Genomic DNA, 27,339 nt, shown 5'->3' on the forward strand with positions numbered 1-27,339 from the left:
CGCCTAAAATATAAAAAATTCTTATCGACTGCATAGTTTTCATTAAAATAGGCAAATAAAAATGTAGAACACATTCTATACATTCCACAAGTTTGCCGGTAGCTGATTTAAAACTATGATATTCTCTAAAATTTAGCATAATATTCTAAAAAAGAATAAATACATGCAGTATTTACATATATATTTGAACATACAGCAGCTTCTGAGACTTAAATGCATACTTATTTAAAGTTTTTCCTACGGCATGAAATATGTACACATACTCATTGTAAGCTTCATCTCAGCCAGCGATAGCCGCTTTCAAGCCTTTAATTTTGTTCACCTTCTCCACACCAACACTATTTGCGAATTGTTTGCGCGCTTCCTCTTTATACTCCTGTATGTTGTAGTGCGATTGCTATGTATATGAGAAATCAACAATTCAGTAATTTCTAGTAAAAAAAAATATATATTTCTTTATTACATTAAATGCATCCTGGAACTCGATTTTGGTCAAACGCTGCAAACCGCGGAAGTTGCGCCCCAAAATGCGTCCCAATTCATAGCGTGACACTCGGTAAGCCTCGGTTGTGGTGGACATTTCCGCGCTGCCCGACTGATCCTCATCGCTTGTTTTCTAGCATATAAATTATTTACAATCATTAAAGTTTACGGTGATTGTACTAAATCACTTAATTTCAATTACCATTGTACTTGTAGGTGGCCTTATAGTCGCTTTTGGCGGCGCTGGATCGCTGAATCCTTCATTCAGTAAATTGTAGACGTCGCTAAGTGTGTCTCTGGTGTCAACATATTGCTGCAATTAAAGAAATAATGTCCTGACAGTATTAAGAATTAGACATATCGGAAAAGAAGAAGCTTTAACTTCGGTTGCACCGAAGCAATAATAATTTTAATATATAAAAAAGTTTCTATATAAGAACTTTATTTCGTAGCTTATTTAATAGAAAAGGGCGTAAAGAAAATTTGAGATCAGTATCTCAACAGCTAAAAGACATTCACATATTTACAGAAAGGCAGACGGGCAGTCTAAATCGACTCACTCACTCCATTAGTACAAGTATTCTCGTGTTTTACAGAATTCTTAGAGTAGTAAATATTTCATGATGTCTGACGAAATGTACATAATTTAGGTACATGAAACTTCATGAAAATATATATTATATAAATTATTTATTAATCATTGGAGAGCCAAGACAAACTAGTGTGTGCTAAATATTTTGGAACTGGAAAATTCGTTGGCATAACTGTATTACAGGAGTGAAAATGGACAAAATTCAGCTTTAAATTTGATCACAGCAGTATTTATAATTATTCCATTTTAATGAAATAAGCAATATTTTGTTCGATAACTACTGAAAGTACTTTTATAATGCCATTCTAAAAGCAATTCTCGTCGCCATTGGAGAAAAACTTTGACAGTTTATTATCACAAGCTTTTCTAGAAGCGATTCTTTGAAAATCAAAATCAATCGCTATTGTAAAACGAAGTAGTGATCACTTGTTGTCAGGCTCCATTCCTTGTGGTTTTCGAATAAAATAAAATACTTTCCTGTATACTAGAATTTCTGTTTATGTCATTATATTATGTATATTGTCCCCTAAGATGTCAAATAACGTATCATCAAAAAATCGATTTTCATTTTTTTATTGCTGATGATTCTCTACATCATATTACATACACGTAGCATAAAATTTTCAGCTTCCGCTGTTTGATATAACCAATGATATAACCATTTTATGAGCCAAACTCAAACTTTATTTCGATATGAATAGTATATCGTTTTTCCATCCTCTGTAAATTTACGAAAAGTGATGTCACGTTATTTTGCATTTTAGGTGACGATACAGATATGTTTATGTGTACTATGTAATATTTGTAAGAAAATTTTTTAAAAATTTTCATTTGCAACAATACTCACATCAACAAGTAAATTTTTAGTCGTCACCATTTTCTGAAAAAAGTCCCAAAATATGCCGCGCTTTGTACGCGATTTCGGAACATCTTCCGGCGCCATTGTCTTAACTGTTTCATGTGGTGCTCCATACGCTACTGTTTCTATATAAATTTCATTCGGTAGCTGCGTGTAACCTGCCACTACTGCAGCCAAGAGTAAACACACTAAAAATAATTTGTGAGATGCCATCGCTTCTGCGTGATTACACTAAAAACTGCAATGAGTTATTAAAAAATATTTTAATTATTTATGTTAATTAATTAAGTCCAGCTCATGTTTAAATAAATAACAACCAAAGTAGGGGATAATAAAATAATAATTTAATCAATCAAATCCTAAAGCACTTTTCATAATAGCTCAATGGGAAGCAGAATTATGGAAATACAAAGATTGGACCATCAACAACGGCGCAATGCTGTAGTGGCGTGTGTTCATGTTGTGGATCACATTATGACACGCGTAACAGTCTGTAAAAGTCAGTTTTGTGTTTGCTGCAGCATTGATCCACGTTTTTCCGATAATCTAAGCTATTTGCGAGCGTTATGTGCCTTCATGAGCAGCTCATTATTTTGGCATTTGACATGCATACATAAGCAGCACGTACATAWGTACATACATACATAATGTAAGTGAGAAGGACACGCGAACTAACAGTGGCAACAGCAGATTTATATTCATGTAATTGACTATCATCGGATGACTTTGCTGTTGGCATTATACCCCGTGATCATGTAACAACAATAAGCGGAATAAACCATGCAACATGCAATGACCAGCAACCGGTAACCAGCTACTAACGTGAACAGACACAAAAAATCTGCAATATTTTCATCCAATCCACGTACACACTAACATATTCATTCATTCGAGCGGGTGCGAAGCTAGAGAATGGAGTAGAGACAGCTACTGCCACACAACAACAACAATCGCTATGCAGAGGTATTAAGTTTTCGCTTTTCATAGTTGCAGCGATTCGACAGTGAATCGGCGAAAATCGTTTTGGACACGTTGTTGTTCTGCATATATKCATGTGTGTATGTATGTACATTTGTATATGAATACGTAGTTCTGTTAAATTAGCAGCTGATTGCTCTGTTTGGCAGGGATTCTGCATTGCCTGGAATGCGAAAACTATTGAACATCATAGCAAACTGAATGCATAATTAATCATTACCCATACATGTAAACAGTCAAACAATCACGTACTCCTATTTAACCAATTACAAAACTAATTGAAATACGCATCTCTTTTTGTGCTAATTGAATTAAAAATGAATTACAAATCACAAATGAATTTGAAAGTGAGCATGAAAATTGATGTACCGAACGTAATTAAGCATAATTAAGCGCTACAACCACAAACTATTATTTTTAGTTGTGTGTGTGTGTGTGTGTAAGATCTCAGCTATTCTTATTCCCTTATTAGAACGAAATTAATTGAACGGATTTTATTTACAATTAAATTTAATTTTGTGTTATAATTTTTAGTATGGGTTGAATTAAAATTATATACATAAATACATACATGAAACCTTAAAAAGTCACGTGGCAGTATAAAATGTGATATTGTGTATGTAATGTCTTTCCAGCATTAAGAAGCTAGAAATTATTAAGTTTCTATCGAACTATCGAATGTCTGAGCATAATCGGTAGCATCGCGTTAAGCGGTTACAAGGGTTTTCTCGGATAAAAAATAGCATTTTTTGGGCAATTTTTTAAAATATTTTCTTAGAATATTTTATTGTTACAAACACACACTAATAATAAAGAAAATCTGAAATTTTGGAAAACAAATATTTTAAAATCGGCTATTGCAATGCCATTCTTGGTGAGCACTCGGAAAAAAGAGGAGCCCCCGCTGTCTGGACAACTTCTTACAGTATCATCTAAAGTAAAAAGCACGTGTGTAATTAAAACCCTAACTTAGAACTTGGACGAAGGAAAAACAACTGAAAATTGGATTTTTGGCAAGCATTTTTACCAAAAACTTAAAATTTCAACGAAAGTTTTGCGACATTTTTTTTTTTCAGTTGTAATCGAAAAAAAATCTCTGGTTCAAATCTTTGAGAACTTAAAAGACCTGCGATTCATGAAGATCGATTTAGTCGTTCTGGAGAAATCTTGCCAATCGACTTCAAAAACACTGCTTCGAGAAAAACACATTTAAAGACGACGCACTTAGTTTAGCTTTATAGATGGGAGATGGGAGTTCGACATATTGTCGAAGCTAGGAATCCCACCAAGTGACCGAGCGTCTAGCAGATACAGCTGTTAACAACTAATTATAAAAGACATCTAGTTTGAAGGAAATGATGTTATATTCCATTAAATCATTTATAAGTATTTATTTTACTTTCACTTTTTTATTGAAACCTGTGTTCAAACAAGTATGCTTTGAATTGTTATATTCCTTATAACAGGCAAATCTTACTCAGCCCATGGCAACATGACATTTTCCAGGATGTCGACGTATTTCTCCTTGTTTAAAAAATTCCAACAATCTTGCGGAGAGGACCAACACAATTGCAGATAAAACATCCTAACACCATGATTGATCCTCCACCATACTCGGTGCTACATAGCGAGGATCAAATTCTCGAATTATTGGATGGCGAACATACCTTCGACTGTCAGGACCTAAGCGATTAATTTTTGTTAGGTCGTTCCAAACGACATACCTCCGCTGATTTGTTGTCTTAAACCAATAAGAGTTGGCAAAGTCTATGCGTCGTCATTTTAGTCAGAAGTGGGTTCCTGCGTGCTTTCCTGCCGCGAAGTCTAGATTCCACCAAACGCCAGGCAATTGTTCTCTTGGATATTTAGACAATGTATTCTTCTTGAATTTCATGTAGAATGTCAGTGGAACTATTTTTTGGGTCCCTTCGCGAGTTAGTATTAATTCTATGGTCTATTTCTGTTGCAAATTTTAGGGTTTTTTCTTCACGTGTAACATTGGAAATAGTTTTGAAATTCCGTATATGCTTAAGGATGATCCGAAAAAAATTTTCGAGCATTTGGCCTTATTCGAAACTTCTTTGCACAAATTTCCAGACCGACAAAAAGTCAAAAATGTAACTACGTAGGGCGGGCGTATAGCTACAGCATTTCCTCATTAAAAAACTTGAATAATACATTTTAATATATTTTAAACCACAACTTGGGAACACAGGCTTATTATAAATCAGTAATATTATTAAGAAAAATTAACCCCTTGATGGATTTGAATTCTTTAAAGAGCTGTCTCTAATTAGCTGTCGCATTTAATTCACCTCCTATATCGTAACGGAAATGGGAAAAAATTAAAAGAAACAGAGTGAATTTAGTAGTAAATAGAGTAACACGAACAATTAAAGTCTTTTAGGAATATAAATAACGGTATATCAAAAATTTGTATCGTTATACTGATCAGCCAGCCACAAAAAAAAAGGGTTTCTAATTAGTTGTCAACAATTGTATATGAGCGCTTGGGCAAAAAGCGAAAACTTTAACGCGCGATTTCTCGGTTTTTCATTTTTACGATTTTACTTAATTGGCTGTTTTTGGAATATTTTTAGTTTTCTGTTTCTTTTAATATTTTTAGTTTACTTAGAAGATAAATTATTAATAAATACGAATCTCTTCAAAATGTTTGCTTCTAGTAAAAATTGCGACGTACATCCTGTCCGCCGCCCGACAAATGCACATGCGAGATGCAGCGGCCAATAGAAGGTGATGAAATACATACATACTGCTTTGGCAACGTGCATTCAAGTAAATACTTAGTATCATAGTGTGTGTTCGGCAGAACACCTACAATCGCGGCAACATTGACTTTGCTAAATGCAATTTGTTGGGAGGATCTCTTACAGTTCACTTAGGGACAGACAATTTTCACAGTCGCACAAGTCTTAGTTGCTGAACTGTTCCTGCTAAGCACATATATAATTATTATATTTCCCATTTAAGCATTTCTAACACGAAAAGTTTCTTTCATCATCTCTTAACTTCAAAACATAATTCTAAGAGCTCATCTTGTATTTGACAATAACCTTCATCAAGGAGGGACTGCAGTTCACCATCCTTAAAATTTTCCATCACCCACGACTTTTTTCGTTTTCCAGGCTAAAATTACCACTTTTAGATCCATCCACAAAGATAAACGTTCTGGTTCAACCTCGGCAAGGGCTTTCACCAAAATACGACGACTTTTGGCTGAGGTTGGCTTCCTATCAAAGTACTGAAGAAGAACTCTCGATAAAAAACATTTTTTCTGTCACACATTCGGACATATTTGAGTATTTCTTTAAACTTCGATTGGAGCGTAGGTCAAGTATTTGAATGAAACGAAATGACTGTTGCTTAAGTTTCAAATTAATACATATGTAGACTCAGAAAGACGCACAAGAACCTAACTTTTCGAAGCGTTTTTGGGTTACTTAGCGCGATGATAGTTATAGGCCCAACAACATTCCGCCTCCAGTTATGTGTTACTTTCATTTCTTCACGGCAATTGCACGGAAGCTGACTTTAAGGCAAACAAAGCAATGTATGATAATTTAAGCAATTTCTTTGCTTGGCAGATGACAAACTGAAAAAAATGTTGAAAAGTAATAACACGCGTTGCCAAAGAAAACCGTACTAAAAAGCATCACCCACGACAGTCGCTTCACCACTATTTCGTCACTATACTAAATTCAATCTGTTGCCGCACAGCTACAGCTGTTACCGCTATTCCTGGTCGCCAACAAATATCCCGTTTTTAGCTTACACCCGCACGTTTTATGTCTTTTTTACAAACTATTTTAATATTTACTTCTCACTCCTTTTATTATGCATAGCTGCTAGCTAGACTGGTTGCCTGTCACATTTGCATACAATCGCTTCTAAGTTGCCACAGCTGCCTCTCCACCAATCCGCCATTCCACTCGCCACAGCCTCATTATTATGAATACATGTTTTCGCAATATTAGTCTAGAGGCATTTTTTAAATTAATTTTCGCAAATCGCCTCTAACTTCATTTAATAAAATGCATTACAAACGCTTTTGTACTTTTGACAATTTGTACAAACTTCTGCTTTATTTAATAGTCCACTCTCTATTTATATGCACATACAAACATATGGTTTCTTTTATAGCCACTGGCAAGTCATTTTATATTAATTTTTCTTTGTTTCTAAAATAAATTTTCATTTAATTGAACTTGTATGTAGTAAACGCAAAAGCAGCGGTGGGTAATATTTAAAGTTTACATAACATATACTATATCATATCTATATATATATGCATTTGTTTATTTTCATTCACAAACTTATTCAAGCGATTATTATTAGATAAAACGTTTGATAAATGAAACCTGAAATTGAAAATTAATTGGCACACTTTTCTTTAGTTACCTTAAAAGTAGTTATGATGACAAGAGATAGTAGTAATTAATTAAAGTCTTCTTCGGCAGTAATTTAGAACCTAAGGTCACTACTTCCCTGAACTCCCATATACCTAATATAAAGATTTTTGAACTTCCAGGTGGCTTTATGCGATATATATTGGTCAATATGTAGGGAATCTTAAGGAAATTCAGGAAAAATTCCTCACTTATAGCAGTGTATCCTCTTGCCTAGATCAGGAGTAAATCAAGGCGATACACTTCCCCAATTGCTCATATACGTAATATTCGTATTATCAAACTGTCGCTTGACTTGACAACTTATGCTTTGGTCGATCTGTTATGTTTCTTACTGAAGATCAGAGACATTCAAATGCTTTGCACAACAAAGAAGAAACAGTGAGAAATACTAGAAATGCTTTAAATGTGTGTAGGCAGATGCTTGGCACAACCTGCAGTCTTTCTGTATTTCTCATGCACTGGTGCTATACAATGTAAGATTAATACTGTTGTACGGCACAGTAGTATGGTGGACAGGAGTACGGAAATCCGCCTACCCGAAGCCAATGAAAATGGTTCTGAGACTCGCTGCTCTGTGCTTAATGGGAGCTTTAAGAGCAACTCAAACGGCGGCCCTTGAACTGGTACTAAACCTGCCAACTATAGATCTCTTCGCCGAAAACTGTGGAGCAAAATAGACGGAACAACTACTGACTGCAGAAGAATTGGAAAAGGCAAACACCGACTATATGATCCCAAATTTCAACTGGGAAAAAAGTTCAAGGTGAACATGAAAAAAGATGGCGAGAATATGTATACTGCCCAGACTTAGGCATCAGGCAACTATTTAAGTTGTCGGACCACTGCATTATGTTTCAAGCTGAGGTCCTTGCTATCCCGAAAGAATGTTGTACGGCTAACATCCGAAAACGTGCTCCAATATTGGGAAACCCATGTACTGTCTATAAAATGCTCTTAAGAGAAGCATGATCATATTTCGGAAGTATACAAAATTCCTATTCCCAAAGCCCGCAACACTTTAAGTACCTCAAATTATTTACTTAATCAACAAACAAATTCGACTAACTAAACTCTAACTAATAAATATAGTATATTAACTGATAAATGACTAAACTAACCAAAATAGTGAATTAGCTGCGAAAACATGGCAAACGGAAATATAATAAATGTGAAAAAGCATTTGCAAATATACTCAATTAAAAAGCGTATAAAACTAGGAAGGCATTTAATGTAGCGCCATTTAATAAACCGGTAAATGCCGGTCACCAGTCACTATTCAAATAGAGCTTCATACACTTGTTTACAAGCTTATTTATAATTTAGAATTACACCATTTTATTTTGAAATTCGAAACAATTTATTAAAATTAATGAATGAAAGGCAACATTGAACGAATTATCAAACAGCTAGCCATATTCTAATTGTGCACACATTCAAATATAATTAATAAACCAGCAAATTTCTAAATGTATTTTCATGTGCTAAGCGACGAAACAGCAAAAAGGGAAAATACCTAGTAGCCAATGTGCTGCAAAGGATACCGAAATATATTTTTGTTGCACTTATGTGTAATTATGTAAGATAACCACCTTCGCAACATTAATAAGTGTACATGGCATATATGTCCTTTATCGACAAGCATACATTCATTATTAGACAGTTGGAAAGTGCTTAGCTCTCAACAAGTTTGTAAAGGTTCCAACCCGGTCATTGCCTAATGAGTTACTGTGTGGTAATTTAAATTTATGTCGACAGTCAATTGCCTAAAATACCTAAAAGAACGCTAGGTGAAATTATCTGGACATCCATTTGGGAATTTTCCAAATTTTCCAAGGTTTCATAACTTCGGTCCACCACGCAAACCAGTTTGAGTCGATATTAATATGAAAAACATACAAGTGATAGACTCAAGGCAGAGTGTTTGTTATTATAAAGTATGATGTTAATATCCTCACATATTCAAGTGATCCCTGTCATTAAAATGAGACTATTTATCTAAACCAACCATCGAAGTACGAAAATCTTTCTCTCCCCAAACATGCTTCCTTAAAGAGCGGCATCCAATGTATAATAACCGAGATTAGCATATGGAAACAAAAATCGCAGTTTTTGCTGGGTTTGGTTTGTGTTTGCTGGGTTTGGTAATAATCTACATACATACATATGAATGTGGTGGCACTTTAGAGCTTTTGGCTTGCGCCCGCAGATATGCAACAATATTCGCGTAAATAGCGACAAACAACAAAAACATTTTATTGTTGCAATAACTGTGAAATTTATACATTTAATTAAATTGCAATCGCGCAGCGGTACCTACATATCTACACACCCGCATTCGTATGAATTGCGAAATGTCAGTGGTCATGAAAATATGTTGCCACAAGCACAAACATGTGTTGCACTCATTGTATGCTATTTTTGTCGTGTTTATATTTGAAGTTTTTTTAAAGTAAATTGGAAAATGAAGTTGTAGCAGGCTTTGGTTCATATACCGTGTAAATTAGAAGTGGAGCTGCGAATTATCAAAATATACATAATTAAGTATACATGCCCATAATAAGGTGGCCGTTGTTTCCCAAGTGTTTTTTTTTAATCAAAAAAATTCCTTTAAAGTTATATGCCGTCAAAGTTACACATCAAATTATTTCAGCATTCCTACCAACGTCTTATAAATTCTCTGTTGCTCATACGGCATGGTGTACTATATAAGTTGGGCAAATTCTCTGTTGCTTATACGACATGGTCTACTATATAAATGCGGTTTACTTGACGCATAACGCGCTCCCAAAAATAATCCCTTTTTATTTTACTATGGGACTTTCACTATGCTTAGTTTCCACAAAATTACTATTTGCAACTTCAACAGCTGCTGTTTGTGTCGGACTTCTGTTAAACCAGTATTTTCGCATTAAATAATTATTTATTTATTACTACTTTTGCGTATTTTGTTGTTATAATTTTCATTTATGCACAGCTAACTTTGACATCCAGCTTCTGGTTGGCACCGAATTGGGAATCGACTTTGGTAATTACAGCATACGAATACAATGGCTGCCATAATTAGAACACATGTGTGCTATTGTACGCAAACATTTTGCGAATATACCGTAATTAGTTTTATAATGATAAATCAATTGAGAATTGAAAATTTACGCAGCAAATAATATGCGATATACGAACATAATAGTCTGTTGACGAGCATGCTCACATAACTATTAAATTTACACGTGAGAATCACCGTTGCCAGCTGCCAGAGAAAAGCAGAGATTTTTCGTTTGAGTGAAAATTAACTAAAACAAAATGTTTCGGGTCAGAGATTTAATGAGTATTTGTGAAAATAAGATTAAAGCAATAAAGATTTATTTTATGTATTACTTTTATTAACAAAATTCGTCTCTGTGAAAAAACAAGATAGTTTTGAAATTAAAAAACGGTAAATACTGAAAAACTCTGTACTGATCTTGATCCAGATATCTTTGGAATTATAAGTGCAGGAGTGGACTGGATCAATTCGCATTTATATATTACAAATGGTGGCTTGTTTTTGCTGTTATAGCGGTATAAAACAATCCTCAGAAAATTTTGAGCATTGGTGCCGATACTTGGCAGGATAGAAATCCAGGTCCGCTCCCATTAAATATGAATATCGTGGGAATGCAATGGGGGTCTTCATGGTTGACAGCCTAAAAGCGCATATTGTCGCGCCACAAGACTTGAGTTTTGTACCAGTTTTGTGACAAACATAAAAAGTAACCTATGTTTTGGTTACTTTATATACTTTTTACTCTATAAGTCACTATATATAATACTATATATGAGTGGTATAACTCCCTACCAATCTCAATGATTTTGTGAACGATAAATCTACATTATCCACTTTTTCTTTCCTCTTAATTCATCCCTTGGGTACAGGTTTGAACACATACATTATATAAAAAAATATGTTCGTATATATGCACATATTTGTAATGATCACTAGCTACTTATAAGGACTTAGTTGGCTCCGTTCAACCGTTTGACTGGCCACCTATTCGACTTGAATATAAAAACTTTTCTTGTTTACTTTCCGCTTTGATTTTATTTTCTCACCATTTTTCTTCATTTACTACACGCTTTTCCAACTACCGAGCAATTGCCACTGTGCGCCTGCAAACTTTAGCTCCTTGAGAATTTTAATTATACCCTAATGGTCTATAATGCAAGTACTTGCCTCACCTATCGCACTATCTTTCTTGAGAAAGTAGTTAAAAACGAGTTTGAAGAGGAATACCGATAGTGGTGCATTCCACTGCACTTCCGGTGTAGTAAGTAGCATTCATTGTCCTTCATTAGTGTCCCGTGATTACGTTAAGCAATTTCTCTTTCGTCTATTTCCTGTTATACTTGCTTACTTGTGTGACCTCGTTTTAACGTATTTTTACGTATTTCTACGTATTTTCTTGTATTTGCTTTTTTTTATTTTTGTTTTCTTTCATTCTTATTAAATTCTCACTTTTGATTAGTTTCTCATTTCAACTTCATTTGGTCTTTATTTTGCTTGGCTTTTAAGAAAGTGAAGCTTTTCGTTTGTGTTTGAAACTTTTGCCATTTCGTAGAGCTTTGCGTATTTTATTACCTCCGCCTAGACGCTACCCAGTCATGCCTTCTTCCCCTTCGCTGTCAACATTTTTGCCACCCATTTTATGGACCATTCGAGTTTGCAGCTATTTTTGAAATTAAAAATTTGAGCAATATTCCGCGAATATAAAATTTTTCTCTTATACTGTTGTTCCTTGAATATTTTTTAATAAGTATAATTATTTTTATGCTAAAGGGAGACGGTAGTCTTAATAAGAAAGGAGAAAAACTGTATATCGTTACGTAAAATGCAAAACAACGTATTATCGAAAAAATGTTAATTGAATTGTTTGATGCTTACGATTCACCACATTTTATTACTATTATACGTAACATAAAATTGTCTGCTTCCACTGCCAGATATAACCAATATATAGCCATTGGATAACCAATATATAACCACTTTATGAACATTTCGTAACCAATATCTAACCATTTTATAACAAAACTCAAATTTAGTTTCCATGATTGGTTCCTATTATATCGCTTATCCATCACCTGTAAGCAACGCTATGTCGATACACTTTTAGAAGAAACTGAAGAATGAACTAAACGAACTTAGTCTAAAATGTCGATTACCTTAAGTTAAAATTTTTAGTTTGAGGGATGGGCAATGACACTACTTTTGTTGCAGGAAAGGTTCTGAGCAAAACTAATGTTTCAAAATATTCTAAAATTCATCAATTTATTTGAAACAAGTTTAGAGTAGAAGTTCTTTAACAACCGATTTGAAAAATATTTTTGCCAAAAAGATTCACCATAAGCTTGAATACCTTGTATTCCCAAACAGGATTTGCTTAATGTTATACGTACTATGACTCATTATAAAGTATTGTCGCTAAAAACAATTCCATAACTTCAAATCCCTTGTCAACTTACGTTTTCCACAAAACTCTACAACTACACATACGTCTGAATATATGAAGTGATTTATTTATTTAAAATGACTAATTAAATTTCTCTGATATTCGCATTTGTCCCACTATTTGTTCTGCTTCTCCTTTATCTTTTGCATGCCTTAAGCTAATTAAAGACATTCCTTGGAAATAACCTTTCGAATATCCAATGCATGTGACGGCGACAAGCAATCCATATCTCCTTTAGCTGACAGTAGGTTAATGTGTCATAAATAATATGCACCGATAAGCAAATTATCGCTTGTCAATATTTTTGGGTGTCATACCTACATGCACAGTAAATGTATGCGTAAATATTTCGTATATGAAATTGCTCAAAGCACGCACCACTTGAATGCGTACAACTCTATTAGTCGCGCTCACATATCATACTTTCGCTCCTGACCAAAGAATTTATACAATTATGCTTATATTTCGTTTCTGTCACGTGATTTTCTGACAGTTATTAATAATTGTGAATATCGTATATGCATATGTAGATAAAATACTAGAATAAATGCAAGTTCGGCAATTGCCATTTGACATGCAATATTTCAGGCAAATATACCTAAACTAAATCCTCTTCACTCCATCACTCTATTACTCCGGTTCGTTGCAATTCAATTTAAACTAATTGAATTGTGTCTCATTGGTGCAAATCGATTTGATTTGTGGTTACTGAAAACTGCTTTTATATACTCATTTTGTTGTTATTATAAATTTAGATTTATGCAGCACAATTTCTGGCATTTTTTGCAAAAATTTGTCACATGTTTACGAGTTTATTTTTAATTCAATCAATAAACACAAATTTGTGGGATTTACTATCAACATGCTGGAGGATGAGGTGCGCTGCAAAATAGGCAAATTTTTATTAATAATGTGAAACATAAATCTTTGCTGATTGTCTGATACTGTGTAGTACTTTAGAACAGCTGATGAATTTTTAACAGCAGACTTCATAGAGTATTTCATTCATTGTTTATAATTAAGCAGAATTAAAGATAATTATTTCACTCAGAAGAAAGGTAGTACAAACTAGCAGTTATAGCCAAAAACTTTTGATCTTCGAATAATATATATAATGCTACCAGGATTGTCTTTAAAAAAGACCTAACAAATTGTTTTCTTAAAATTCACTTATAAAAGAAAGAAAAGAAGATAAAACGTTTATTGGACTTAATTTGCAGAGCAGCTATAATACCCTTCAAAAATTCAAAAGTCAGAGTTATACATCCAATGACCTGAGCATTCATACAAATCCTCAGTTGCTTATACGGCATGGTGTCCTACATATATAAGTAGGGCAAATTCTCCGTTGCTCATACAACATGGTCTACTATATAAATGCGGTGTACTTTATGCATAGCTTTTACTGTGAATATCTTTAAAATGTCTGATTTTATGCAGCTTTCTTTGTTTATAGGTAACAACTTTATTATGGAAAAAGTAAAAGGCATGCCACAAAATTTGTACAGCTAGAAGAAATGCAGGAGACCCTATATTTCATACAAGAACATGATTTTTATCGGTTTACCTGTATATAGCGGTGCTACAGTACTCCAATGTTAACAATTTCTTCACGTAATATATTGTCGACTAAATGTTTACTATACAATAAGCTAATTTTTATCACATGGTTTGAATGGCAGCTACCATATACTGTGATCAAATTGAAAGGTGAATTTTTAATTTATACTTTGGGTGTTTTCGAATCGGTAAATTTTTTTCCTGTAAGCTGCTAGAACTGTTAGTGAATTTCGTAATAAAGTTGTACGATTTGCAAACGTTGTTCAGTCTTTCCATGGTGAAATGCCAAACAAGACTGAACAACGCAGCTTAACACGACTCAAACGTGATCTGTCAATAAAACTATTGAAAAAAGTACCTCGACATGGATAACCCGTGACTTATGTTCACACTAGCCGGCTTCATGCGGAGTTAGAAAATGGCGAGTTAAAAAGCGGCGAATATCATTTTAATAACTTTTTCAGTTCTAGCAACCGCCACGCACGTTTAATTTTGTATTAAAAAAGTTATTTGAATATTTGTTTTGCTACATCAAAAAATTATTTAATAAAATCAAAATACAAATGGTAAGAATTTGTCGGCACCTGTCATTTGAAGATTTAAATTTTTTTGTAATAAAGAATTCTGTTGATATTTAGAGAGTTACCTGTAATACGGTGTATATGTGTATGGCTTATGCACTTCTCCACAAGCCCAAAAACAATTTATTAGGGTAACCGTAGTTTCTTAAATCAAACCTAACTCTCTGTTTTTTTTTTTTTTATTGCTTTTATATGCATTTCTTTTTCAAAGAGAGCAAGTCCCAAATGTACCGTGCAGAGAAATAGCAAAGCATTATCTATATATTGCAATAACAATAATGCAATCACTTATTCTTCTTAGCACTAACGAATTGCAGCTGAAATTCTGTTAAAGCTACAAGTGCATTCTTTAAAATGCTCAATACTAAAGAATACCTAATTTCAAACGAAAACTGAGCTAGATATTCCGCCCCCACCTATTCGGTGGCAAGTACGAGTTTATGGGAGTATTGCATTTTAAATTAGCAACATACCGTGGTTTCTTGTGTGTATGGGTATAGATTGAACATTCCAGCAGTATTCGAACGGAAGGCCCAAACATACTTACACACACATAAGCTTAGAGGAGCAGACCTAATGCATTGCCAACGCATTGGTGGCATGGCTGGAAAATTGTTTATGTCATACATGGAGCTCATTAGTTGTGGAAAATTGATATACCAACGTGAAAGCCGGAAAGTGCGGTGGAGGAGTATAATTGTCAGCGGAATGATAAAGTGAGTGGGTGTTCTGGCGATTCTATGCTACACAAGTGTGTATTAATGTAGACACGCGTGCACGTGGCATACCTGTACGCGCATATTAGTCACAGTTAGCCTTTTAAATAAAGCGCGGGCATTTGGAAAAAGGAGCAAAGCGAAAAGTAATAGCCAAGGTAGAAGTAAATTGCGTAAAAGTCAATACTGCGCGGAGGGCGGGGGGAAATTATGCTTAGTTGAATACACACATATGTACTTAGTTGGCTGGCTACTTACACGGCTGTGTACCGGCGTACGCGTATGTTTCTAAATGTTAATAAGCTTTATGAGCAGCCATGCAACTTGACTGAGATACATGCATTTGACGCGTGCCTTTCTACGTGCGTGCATAATATCTAATTTGTAGGTAAGGTCGTGTTAATAAAAATGTGCAAATATACCCGTGCTTCGTGTACAAATAAAGTGGACTCTGTCCTTGCCGGCGGATGTACTACACGTGTGACGTGTGTTTGTTTAGCGCAAGATTTGTTAAATGTTAAACAACACTAGCTTCCATTAAGCATGTGGATTGCCATTCATAACTGTCGCACGCTAAAAGTTTCACAGCAAAAATTCGCATGCTTCTAATGGCAATATCTGTACGCAATAAGAGTAATAGATACACGAGTGTAAATGTATACAAGTACACATATGATCCCTGACCAGACGGATAAATCATTTATATGTACCTTGCCCTCCGCATGATACCTACAGACAAGTACTTGTATAAGAGGAACTGAAGTAAAATCTTTAACATTCTGCTCCATATACTCATAGATATTTTCTATTCGTGGATTCGCATGAGAGGTAAATTGCTTTTCACGTCGCGTACTTTTGAGTTATGGTATTCGCAGGTGACTGCCATATCAACAACAATACCAACACGACTATAGCAACGACCAGCGTAAAGCCTTAACCAAACTATATATGTGTGGGGGGAGGTGTCATCAATAGCATGTAATGTATTAAACAAACACCAGTGTCAGAAAGGCGGTCACAAGCGCCAAAATAATGACCACATTTTATGTCAAAGCCACATCTTAAAGGTTAACAGGTGAAAGTGCAAGCGTTTTTGTGCATGTTTATAGACGAAGCTGTCGATGACATTATAATAATTAATATTTTACTTAGTTGCTGGGTATCTTCATATGAAAGGTGCGATGGTCAAAGCGAAATTTCTTAAGTATAAAGTTGAAATGTTGTCTAAAGTCATACTGAAGTTGGATTAGAAAATATTGGACTCTAAAACAATAATAAAGCAGCAGCCGCTGGATTTCTGGCTTGTCAAGTAGATATGATACATGTATGAAGATAATACGTAATCCACAAAACATATTGGCTCGCAAAATGATATGTCCCGGAAACATAAAGCGGATTGTAATCCTAACATACGAATGAATCCGGTCTTCCTAACACAAACTTACGAAACAATCATTTCAAAAAAACATTTCTATGTACATATTATTCAAGATTATGTGTGTGCTGTTATGTTGCAATTTCTACAATGGATCAATAAGTTCCATGAACTTTACAGGTGTACATAACATAACCAACTGAAAAGTTTCGCAGGTGGTACCAACTGCAGTTAGCAGAAGAAGAATGTTCCCTTGAAAGATTGGAGAGATCAAGTAGGGAAAGACTTGCTCGTCAAATTGAGAAAAAATGAAAAATAATTAATATGAACGTGACCAAACTAGTTCACAAAGTTATATCTTCAATCAAAAAGAAGAAGGTGCACCCTAATAAATCTGTCAATATAAACTAAGTCTTTTTAAAATTTTTAAGAGGTATTGGTTATTCTATATTTTGAAGAACTGGACGAACTTCGATCTCTATTAAAAAAGTGAAGGTCATGGTGCTTAAAATTCGTTAAGCTAATGTTAGAGAGATAGCAAGAAGCTCAACATCTCTCGCGAGCCCGTTCGAATTAATATGGTAGATATTTTGGGAGTGAAACTAGCCCTCTTTCGACTTATCCCGATAAAGCTGAATTTCCTTCACAAAGTGTACCGTAAACAGGTCTCTTCGATAATGCTTTATCGTGCGAATTCTGATCCTACATTTATGGAGAGCATTTTAATTACCGATGAGACATGGGTTTATGAGTTTGACATGCAACCAAGTCAACAGTGGTCAGAATGGAACCCGCTTTCAGTCGGTCGAAGAGATGAAAAAAAAATCAATGAAGGAGCTGAAGGCCATCCCAAAAAAATTAAATTTGTTTAAATTGTTATTAAAATATAAATTTTTTTTATAACTGTGAAAACTTTTTTGAGAGAGAATTTATCCCACAGTTAGTGTTTAGAAATTTTATATATTCGAGTAATTTTTACAAATGTAGTTGACAATGTTTTCATTCAAATTAGTTTAAATTAAAAAAAATGTTGGCTACGATTTCACCTAATCCCTCGTGTGTGAATGATAGTTTTATCTTTTATCCCTTACTTATCCCATCTGAACTATTTTTACAGAGATTGGACTTCATTGCTTTATACAATAACCCATATTAAATTTGGTTGGTGAAAAGTTTTTCATTCAAAAATTTTACTCCCATCGGATGCTACTGAGCAGCTTTTTGGTGAGAAGCGGACGGATGCAAGATTTCAGATCGATATCTAAAAAACTTAGGAACTACATAGTTCCCGTATATCATATACTTACGGACATTGTTAAAAAGGCGCAGCTCGTCACGTTGATTATTTAGATATGAATATACTTTGTATTCTTTTGGGTGCAACAAACATCGGTTAAAGCTTAATATACCCAGTTCTGTTTATAAAAAGTATATTTGTATTAAAATTTGTAGAAACGAAACAAGTATGTATTGAATCTATAACTTTAAATGTGCGTCGCGGCCATACATCCATAAGCTTGAGCGTTTATGTTGGCGCCCTTGACTTTCTTAAGTTTTGTAATTTTTTTTTTCATTTTTATTTCTTAACTCAAACTACTTGCTTTTGTTGAAATTTAATTTTCTACTACTTTGAATATTTATGCTACTTTTTGACATTGGCTTATCGTCTTCACGAAGTATAAGTACGAGTATGCAGTATATGCCAAGCAAGCGAAAACGGGCATAAATATATATWCATACATACATACATATATGCATGTGTATGGTGTGAGAACGTGTAGCGTCTGCATTGTTTGAAGTTCAAGCTAACTTTTGAGTACGCGCCATCACACGTTCAATGCGTTTCGTGCATTGACTGGCTGGACGTTGTTGTTGCGCGATGGAAATCAAATGGTGGGAGAGAGCTCAAGAGAATTTACATAAAATTTCAAAGTCAAACAAATTGAGCGCGCGTTTGAAAAATACCAGCACACTTAAACGTTTACATTTATGTATGTACGGATGCGTATAGCAACAACTACAAGGCGCCGGCATAACAAGAGTGCTGAGGGAAAAAAATTAACGAAAAACTAGCCAACAGCTATAACGCCGCATTAAGGCAAATGCAGCGAGCAGCTCTAAAACGTGTGCCGTGCCTTTTTAGAAACCGTTGGCCAAAAGCGATCTGTGACGCATATTGTAAAAGTAATTATACAAACAATAAAAATAATATTAAAGTCAATGCATTTGACGTGACGCCTGTCAACAATCGCACGTTCAGCTCTGATTCAATGTAAATGTCAATAAACGATTAGTATGGCAGACAGTACGTACATAGATCATACATACATACATATATACGAGTACATATGTATATATTCATACGTGGGTGTACATAGTGCTGCCAAAACGTTTTCCCCGCTTTATTTACAAACACTTCGCAGTATGTGGCGGTTGTGAAATTTATACATGGCGGCATAATAATTGAATGATCCAACACTGACACTGACAGTGAGAAACCATGAAAGCTAAACTATTTTAAAGAGACAGTCCCAAACGATATTTCGAAATATTTTTGCGACCATTTGAGTACATTAGTCTGAACCATGTTGGAAAATTTATATTTGATAGAACTTACGAAAGGTTTAGGTTACATACATTTTTATTGCTCTCGATATTTTTGTAGAATAGATGGGAAAGTGAGGAAAAATTTATTGTAATTAAGAAAGAACCAACTTTGCATATGTCTTTATAAAAAAAAACATTTAAAGGGAATACGTGCAAACGCAGCTTCATAACAGGCATAAAAAAAAACAAATATTTTACTGAAGTAAACTTAGCTTAAAAACTGAAAATCGCCATATTTGTGGTACAGTAGATATTAATTCCGGCTACATAGTAGCATTTTAAAACTGAAATTTTCTCTTTGTGAGTTTATGTTCAAAAAAAATTTAAGTTTAGTTTATTATCGCCGCAAATATTTTTTGTTTTTATACTTTTTATACATATTTTTTCTTATTCTTTTAACTACAATAATTATTTGCTCCTGCAAAGATAAAGCATGTTATCGACAAGATATTTTTTGAAACATTTTTAAAAAGTTCAGCAATATTCATTCCACAAAGCATGCTTTCTTTTTTAAATTTGATAAAAAAAAATCTTAAATATCTTTTGTTATGTTAGTTTATGAAAAAAATTTTAAATCACTAATAAAAAGTCTGCTTCCCCTTTACTAGCAAAAAAATAGATGCATAAAAAATATTTATATACAAGCAGTAGTAAAACAGCGCAAAATAGTTGTACTAATGTAATGTAAAACTGCTCAGACCCTAGTAAATGTGAAAAAAAACTAAAGTAGTACAGACGCTCAAATATTTACACCTATTTGCACATACCGATTGCGTTTATTTGGCGGCTTGAAAACAAACTTTTGGCTATGCTTTAGCGTTAATTGATATCTCGGGGTCATTGATATGGAATTTAGGTTTCGTTTTAAGTTAGTATTATAACGAATTTTTTTAGTTTTTCTTCGGCTATATTTGCTGCGGAACTACGCAGCGTATGAGTAATGGGAATTTGTGAAATTATACAAATATATACAGTTTATATGCATTAATAAAATAAGTGGATGCCAAGTGCTGCTGCCATATTAAATTAAAGTATTATATTATAATATACTGCAGTTTTGGGAGACACTATGACACAGAAACGGGGCTATACCAGTGTAATACTTAAAAATAATATTTTTTTTTTTTTTGCTTTTTCCAAAGCTTATATTTCTAAAAATATTCTGCGAAATCGGCAAGGTTGTAACTTGAATAGTTTTTGGATGACTGCGTTCTAAAGTACGGCCGGTCGCAGCTGCACACATATATAAGTGAAAATTTAAATACGTTTTTCAAGAAACGACATTTTTCAAAATTAACTTCAAATTAAAACTGAATATTGTTGAATACATTTACTATTCAATGACCTACGCACCTTTTAGGTGATTGAATATTGTCAATTTGGCACTAAAAAATGAATATTTTTTATTGAAAAAAACCGAATATCTTTAAGTTTAATAAGTCTTTTGAATTTTTCTATTTCATGTACTCGTTCGGCGGGAATCATGTAGCAGTTGGGGCCCTTTTTTTTTTGCACCTCCGAAACAGAACATAACTCCGTTATGTGCCATGCGGAGATTCATTGCTCTCTGGACATATATTTAATTATTTGGTATATTCTGGATGGTAGTCTCATTCCAAGTACGCTTTTCACTGAGAGGGAGTCGGTAAACTTGTCAATAGCTCCATTGTAAATGGCTGTCAGTGCTTGACGGAAGTTTGTAGCGTCCGTCTGGTCTGGTCAGCACATTTTATGTCGTCGACGTAGTTGAGAAATGACCTCTTCACACGCAGAAGAGCTCTTTGATTAGACCTATCTCTACTTGCTTATGCCTTTCTTATCAAAAAGATTTACATTTAAAAGCTGCGAAAAAGCTATCGAAATCGATTGGTACAAGCAAGTATGCGCATTGTTCATGAAAATGATATAGTTCATATCTTGATTTTCAGTCAGTCAATCAGTTTACTATTCTGGGTGGTTCAAATAATAAATGAAAATAAAAATGTTGCTTCTTCTAGTAATTTTAAAACTTAAACTTAAAGTCAATTAAAATAACAGAAAAAAAAATGTTAAATATTACCGCCACGTTTCTGTCGCAAAAATAATTTAGCATCTGATATGGTTTGTTCGACTCACAGGAGAGTAATGTTTGTCGAATTGAATACAGTTATTTCTTTTTCACGCTTACAGCTTCTTATAGTAATATCTCAAAGTAAAATAGTTCTTATAATTCTTATTATAAAAGACCTTCGAACATTCAATTATAGTATAAAAACATATATATAAGTATATATTTTCGTTAGTATTTTTCCAAAATTTCATCGAAACTAGTAGTGTTCAACATCATAAGATGTGGTCTAATGTTAAGTCGGCATGTCGTGACTTAAAACTTGTATGAAGAAGTCTTTGGAAAAGTGATCGCAATGTCGAACTATCAGGAAAAGACGTCAACTTTTACGAAATCGTCATGAGTTGCCTTAGGTGACTCCAAACTCCTACGGTTAGTCAATATTTATTGAAATTTTCAACAGCTCAACTTCTTTTTTGATGTAGACACCGCTTAAGCCTTTATAATGTCATGTTACATAGGTTATAGTATTATTATGTTATTGCATGAATAAAATAAAAATTTGTATTAATATGAATCTAAATACTTTTTGACATCATCAGTGCTAATCTAGAAAATTTCGGTTTAATACCAAACCTCAATCAATACTGTTGTTTCTAATTAAATATTTCTAATTTATGAGATTTATGATGTTAAAAGCATGATGTTGCATACAAGACGACTGAGCTAACTATATCAAACGAGTCGTCTGAGCATCTCTAACTACTCGCGTTGAAATTATCTAAGCTGGATCGGTTGAGTATACAATGGTTTTCCAAACGCCAAGTAAAAAAAACCAATACGACTAAATTTATGTACAATATTTTCTAGTAACATCAATAATAATAAATTAGGCCAAATTCGGTATGATTTCCATCAAATAATATGCGATCATGAATAATCTGCTATTTCCGCTGATGAGAATACAAAGACGGCATCTCTGAAAGTATTTAATTGATAACCATCGGCAATGAATACGAAAAAATTATAAATAAATATTATGAATAATTAGTTTTCTCTTTCAGTTTAATATTTTTATTGAAATTTTATATTGTTGTGATAACGTCGCACTTTCCTTTTGTTTTTCATTATTTATGAGAATCGTATTTTTTCACCGCAGACGGGTTTTCCTGCTTAATAATCATAACACACAACGCGATAAAAAAGTATTTTCATTTTATTCAAAAACCGAATTGCTATTGAAATGCGGCATTTCACAAATGTGCACCACCTGCACTCAAACTAAGGCGTAAGATTTGCCAGACCGATGAGTGCAGAAGCTGTGGTATATGGGTATTAAAGTGAAAAATGACCGAGTTGGTCGGCCGCTTTGTTTAAAGCTCAATTAGTTGACTACACAAACGCGCCGAATGTTGCACAAAATTGCAAAAGAAACGGCGAAAGCATAAATTATTTTATAAAAACCATACAACAAATTGCGTAGACCGAAGCAGTGGACGCAAAAAGAACCGAACCGAACTGAACCGCACAATAAATTGCGCAAAAAGCTAACAATGCGAAGTTCGCAGTGCTATCGTGCCCCAAATGCAAAATAAAGCGAAAAATATACAGTTATGTATATAAAAATCGCATTCGGAAATCAAAAATATACGAAAAATGCTGCAAGTATGCACTCAAAACTGTTTAGGTTTTTTTTTTTTTTGTGTATTGGTTATTTTTTGGCTGCACGTGGAAATGCTATACAAATATGCACAATTCATTTTGTGCGGCATTAAAAACTCACCACTAAATTTATTTATAACTTTTCGACTCGTTTTTTGTAGTAAGCCCAATGTTGTTTAAAACAAACAAATAAAGAAACGAAAAAGCCGATTTACCTCGAGAAAACATGAATATGAAATATGTTCAGGAATATGTGTAGACGCATAATTTGCATTTTATTATAGTATTTTATGCGACCGCAAGGTTTGTTTGGAATTTCGTGTATGCAAAAACAAACACGTAAATACATATGTACATATAATTGAATGAGTGGCTTGTATGTTTGTTTTCACAAAATATTACTAACGCTGCTCGTATTTGGAGTTGAATCTGCACTTAGGCGGTTTTTGAACCCGCTTTAGGCGAATACTTGCGTCACAGCTACATGACCTTCAAAAACCAGCATATAAAAAACCAAAAATGAAGATAATGTATACAAAGGGTATGGCAGTGATGAATTGGCATTGAAAAAGTTTTTAACACCTAGTGGATTTTGTGCAATTTTCAAACAAACATTTTATGATTCTAACATTAATGTTCATAGTACTAGATACCAAGCAAAAATTTAAAAAATTAAAATTGTGAACATATAGCATAATTATTTTTGTAATTTTATCAGTCAAATATCAACCAGTCGAAGACCTTTAACTTTTGGCTTTTTAATAATTTTGTAGTAAAATAGTTTTCTGTGACTTTTCAAGTATTTTCAACAACTTTGTTTTGCAAAAATCTTTGTATGATTTTCAATTGCTGCCAGACAGAGTTTGTTGACCCAGTTACGTATATGTTAGCACCTCGGCTAACGAGGTGTGAGCTTAAGTGTATTTCTTAATCAATTATGACTATACAAGGTGGGCCATCATTCGGCATGTAAATATTGCATAACTATTGCATTTGATAACCAATTAGTTGGTTAGACATATTTTGGTAACCAAAGCTATATAATCATGATATGTGTGTTTAACATCGAATGAATTTGACTCGCTTCACCCGTAAATTGTCGATTCTTAAACTGCTACAAATGACAGCAGAAATGTGTGGCAGAGATAATTTCAAGTAGTCCAAACGGATGAAAAAGTTAGGTAGTATAATACCATCGACTTCTACCAAGGGACAGCATTACTAAAAGGGTTAACTAAGAAGTTTAAGATTACCCTTATCAACAAGGCTGAATGGCATGATTGCACTCTCGAGCTACTGCTTAGGACAGAGCAACCAAGTGCTATATTGACGGCTTGAAAACCTCGGACAGAAATTTTCCGGGAATTTTTTAGGCAGAATTCTTTGCCATAAGTCAGTGTATAGAGATAAACTTCCAACGCAAGCGGCATTTAAAGCAATCTCCTCCTATGATATCCAAATGCTACTGATGCAGGAGGTTGGTCTGCGACAGGGACCCTGAAACATGAGAATACCTGCTAATTGACTGCACAGGCGCAGGTTAAAGGCCCTTGCATCCATGCTTCCAAATAGGGCTCACATTGCTTCGCTAGCACCCAGGCGCATATTGGACCTTATCAAAATACAGTGGCTCGGTGAGTCTTTCTGATTTAGGGGAGGCCACAATAGACCCAATCAATCAATCAAACTGTCGATTATTTCTGTTAACCTCAATAACTTTCCCTTTTCACCCTGACTGACGGCATTAATAATAAGCCAAAATAGGTTAAGCCAAATGGAAAATAAAACCAGTTCTATGAAAAGCAATTGCTTGAACAAAGCATGACAATTTGCGTTGAAGTAATGCCATGTAGTTGTTCCAACAATTCGGTTCAGTTTCTGTGACAAATATTCGCAGAATTATGAGAAATTAAGTATCATTTCTTGTGCATCATATTTCACTATAAGTCTTTTTGAAAAACAGCAGTATTTTTCGGACTATTAACGAGCTCATTCTTCCCAAATCCATTCCTAAGTATATTACTTCAGATACTAGAGAAAAATAGACTGGGAAAGCATAACTGAAATAAATCATTTTTTGTATATGAAATACAAATAGTATACTCATGTTTTCAAGGTTGTTCAATATTTATTTTATTTATACATATATTATATAAAACATGGCGCATCCGGTAAATAAGTTCTTATGGTTACCATCGTAAGAATTATACAGCAACAAAAACTAGTCAGAGTATTACAAAATTATTTCCATATTAATAAAGTTTATCATTAATCCCACCAATCTTTCGAAACCGATCTAAATCTTGCAGCAATTTAACTTGCTTGACAACGCCAAGATGCAAACAACACATGAAAACGAAACTCTGACAAAAATAAGACAAAGAGTGAGGTGTATGGTATTGATAGAAGTGCACACATGCATACATATTTGAGAAATATTTAAATGGATAATAAAATTACTTGTTTTAAAAAGTCAGCTTTAACAAATATTTTCCAAGAATTTTCGGCACTTCTAAGATAATTAAAAATTCAAATATTTATACAAAGATCAAAAGTGAACATGCAAAGAATTAATATTTTGTATTTATAATATAGTTCACAGAATAAAAACTGTATTCTATGTATTATTATATATATTATATGTAGCATTATAAAATTTTCGTACCCTTATAGAGTTAAATTAAAATAATCGAGGCTATTGCACCAAAATTTTAAAAATCGCTGTTTGAAATTTTCACTAGCAAATGCTTTTCTTACAGGGCTTTAGCTTAGCTTCGCTTAGCTAATAAATCTCTACACTCGAATACCTTGAAATATGCTAATGATAATTTGTAGAACTTTGACTGATGAAGGTTGTATATAAAACTATTAGCTGGAGTTTGGAGTGGCCAAGGTTCCACTGTTTGTTGTTGAAGTTGGGTGTATTTACGTACATGTGTTAGTGTTGCACAATAAGCTCGACGTTAAGTTAAATCATAATTACTTTATGTGGCAAGGGAAAAATGACACTTTTATAAAATTTTAATACGAAATATAACAAAACAGGAAAAAACTATAAGTCGACTGCAAAGAAAGCAGAAAGTCATTTTTATTACCATAAAAGCGTTTGAAAAGATCTTTATCCTGATTTTAATCGTTTGTAAGGCAGCTGTTTGCTATAGTAGTCGGATGTGAATAATGTTTTTAATGTTTAATGTTGTAGCGTCACCTTAGTAAATAATTCGTGTCAAATTTTTTGAAGATATCTCATTAAATGGAGAGGTTTTCCATACATAAGTGCACATATAAGACCGTTCAGTTTATATGAAAGCTATATGTTATAGAGGTCCGATATCAGCACCTCCGACAAATGAGTAGATTCTTTGGAAGAAAAGGACATGTGCAAAAATTCGGATCTATATCACTAAAACTGAGTATACACAGACGGACAGATAGAAGGGCATGGTTAAGGCGTTACATGCGTTCTCGCGTTTCAAAAAATCGAATTCTTTTATCACTTTATTAAATTCTACAAGACCTCTAGAATATTGTTCTCAATTTTTAAGTTGATGAGAGTAACATTTTCGGTGATACAGACTTGAGAAATTGTGCGCTCGATGCTAGTTAGGCTAAATTCGCCGCAGGTAAACCCGTTTTTCCCGAAACAGTGTTTTTCTTTCACAAATTTTTCACATTCCTATCAGTAGTTTTTTGTTTCATTTTCATATTTTTTCACGAAATTTTCTAATCGGCATAGCACCATTGCCAATATCACATATTAATGAATATTTGGCTTATTAGTCAAGGGCCATACATTTTTTATTTTCATTCAAAACTAAACACATATGTACATATCTCACATATCTTTTTTCATCATACCTCTATATTCACTAAATTTATAATATCGCACTAAATTAGCTAGAAGCAAGCACGCTAAAACCGCGCGCGTTCACCGCCAAGAAAAAAATCAAACTGATTAAATAATTT

General features: G+C 33.8%; 1 protein-coding gene across 1 annotated transcript; it reads right to left on the minus strand.

The window, feature by feature from the left end:
* LOC108967711 lies at nucleotides 1-27,339 on the minus strand. Its single transcript, XM_018931343.1, has 5 exons — nucleotides 27,232-27,339; nucleotides 1,923-2,172; nucleotides 686-796; nucleotides 464-616; nucleotides 1-397 (listed from the first exon to the last, which is right to left on the minus strand). Exons 2-5 carry the CDS (start codon nucleotides 2,145-2,147, stop codon nucleotides 281-283), a joined length of 606 nt encoding a protein of 201 aa, XP_018786888.1. The 5' UTR covers nucleotides 2,148-2,172; nucleotides 27,232-27,339; the 3' UTR covers nucleotides 1-280.

This window comes from Bactrocera latifrons, unplaced genomic scaffold, assembly GCF_001853355.1.
Source record: "Bactrocera latifrons isolate USDA-ARS-PBARC rearing strain unplaced genomic scaffold, ASM185335v1 scaffold_0, whole genome shotgun sequence".
NCBI lineage: Eukaryota > Metazoa > Arthropoda > Insecta > Diptera > Tephritidae > Bactrocera > Bactrocera latifrons.

Coding starts and splice junctions, on each gene's coding strand:
- LOC108967711 (XM_018931343.1), bottom strand. CDS start 2,147: ATGGCATCTCACAAATTATTTTTAGTGTGTTTACTCTTGGCTGCAGTA. Junction 797..1,922: donor CTAAAAATTTACTTGTTGAT/GTGAGTATTGTT, acceptor CTTTAATTGCAG/CAATATGTTGACACCAGAGA. Junction 617..685: donor GGCCACCTACAAGTACAATG/GTAATTGAAATT, acceptor TTTATATGCTAG/AAAACAAGCGATGAGGATCA.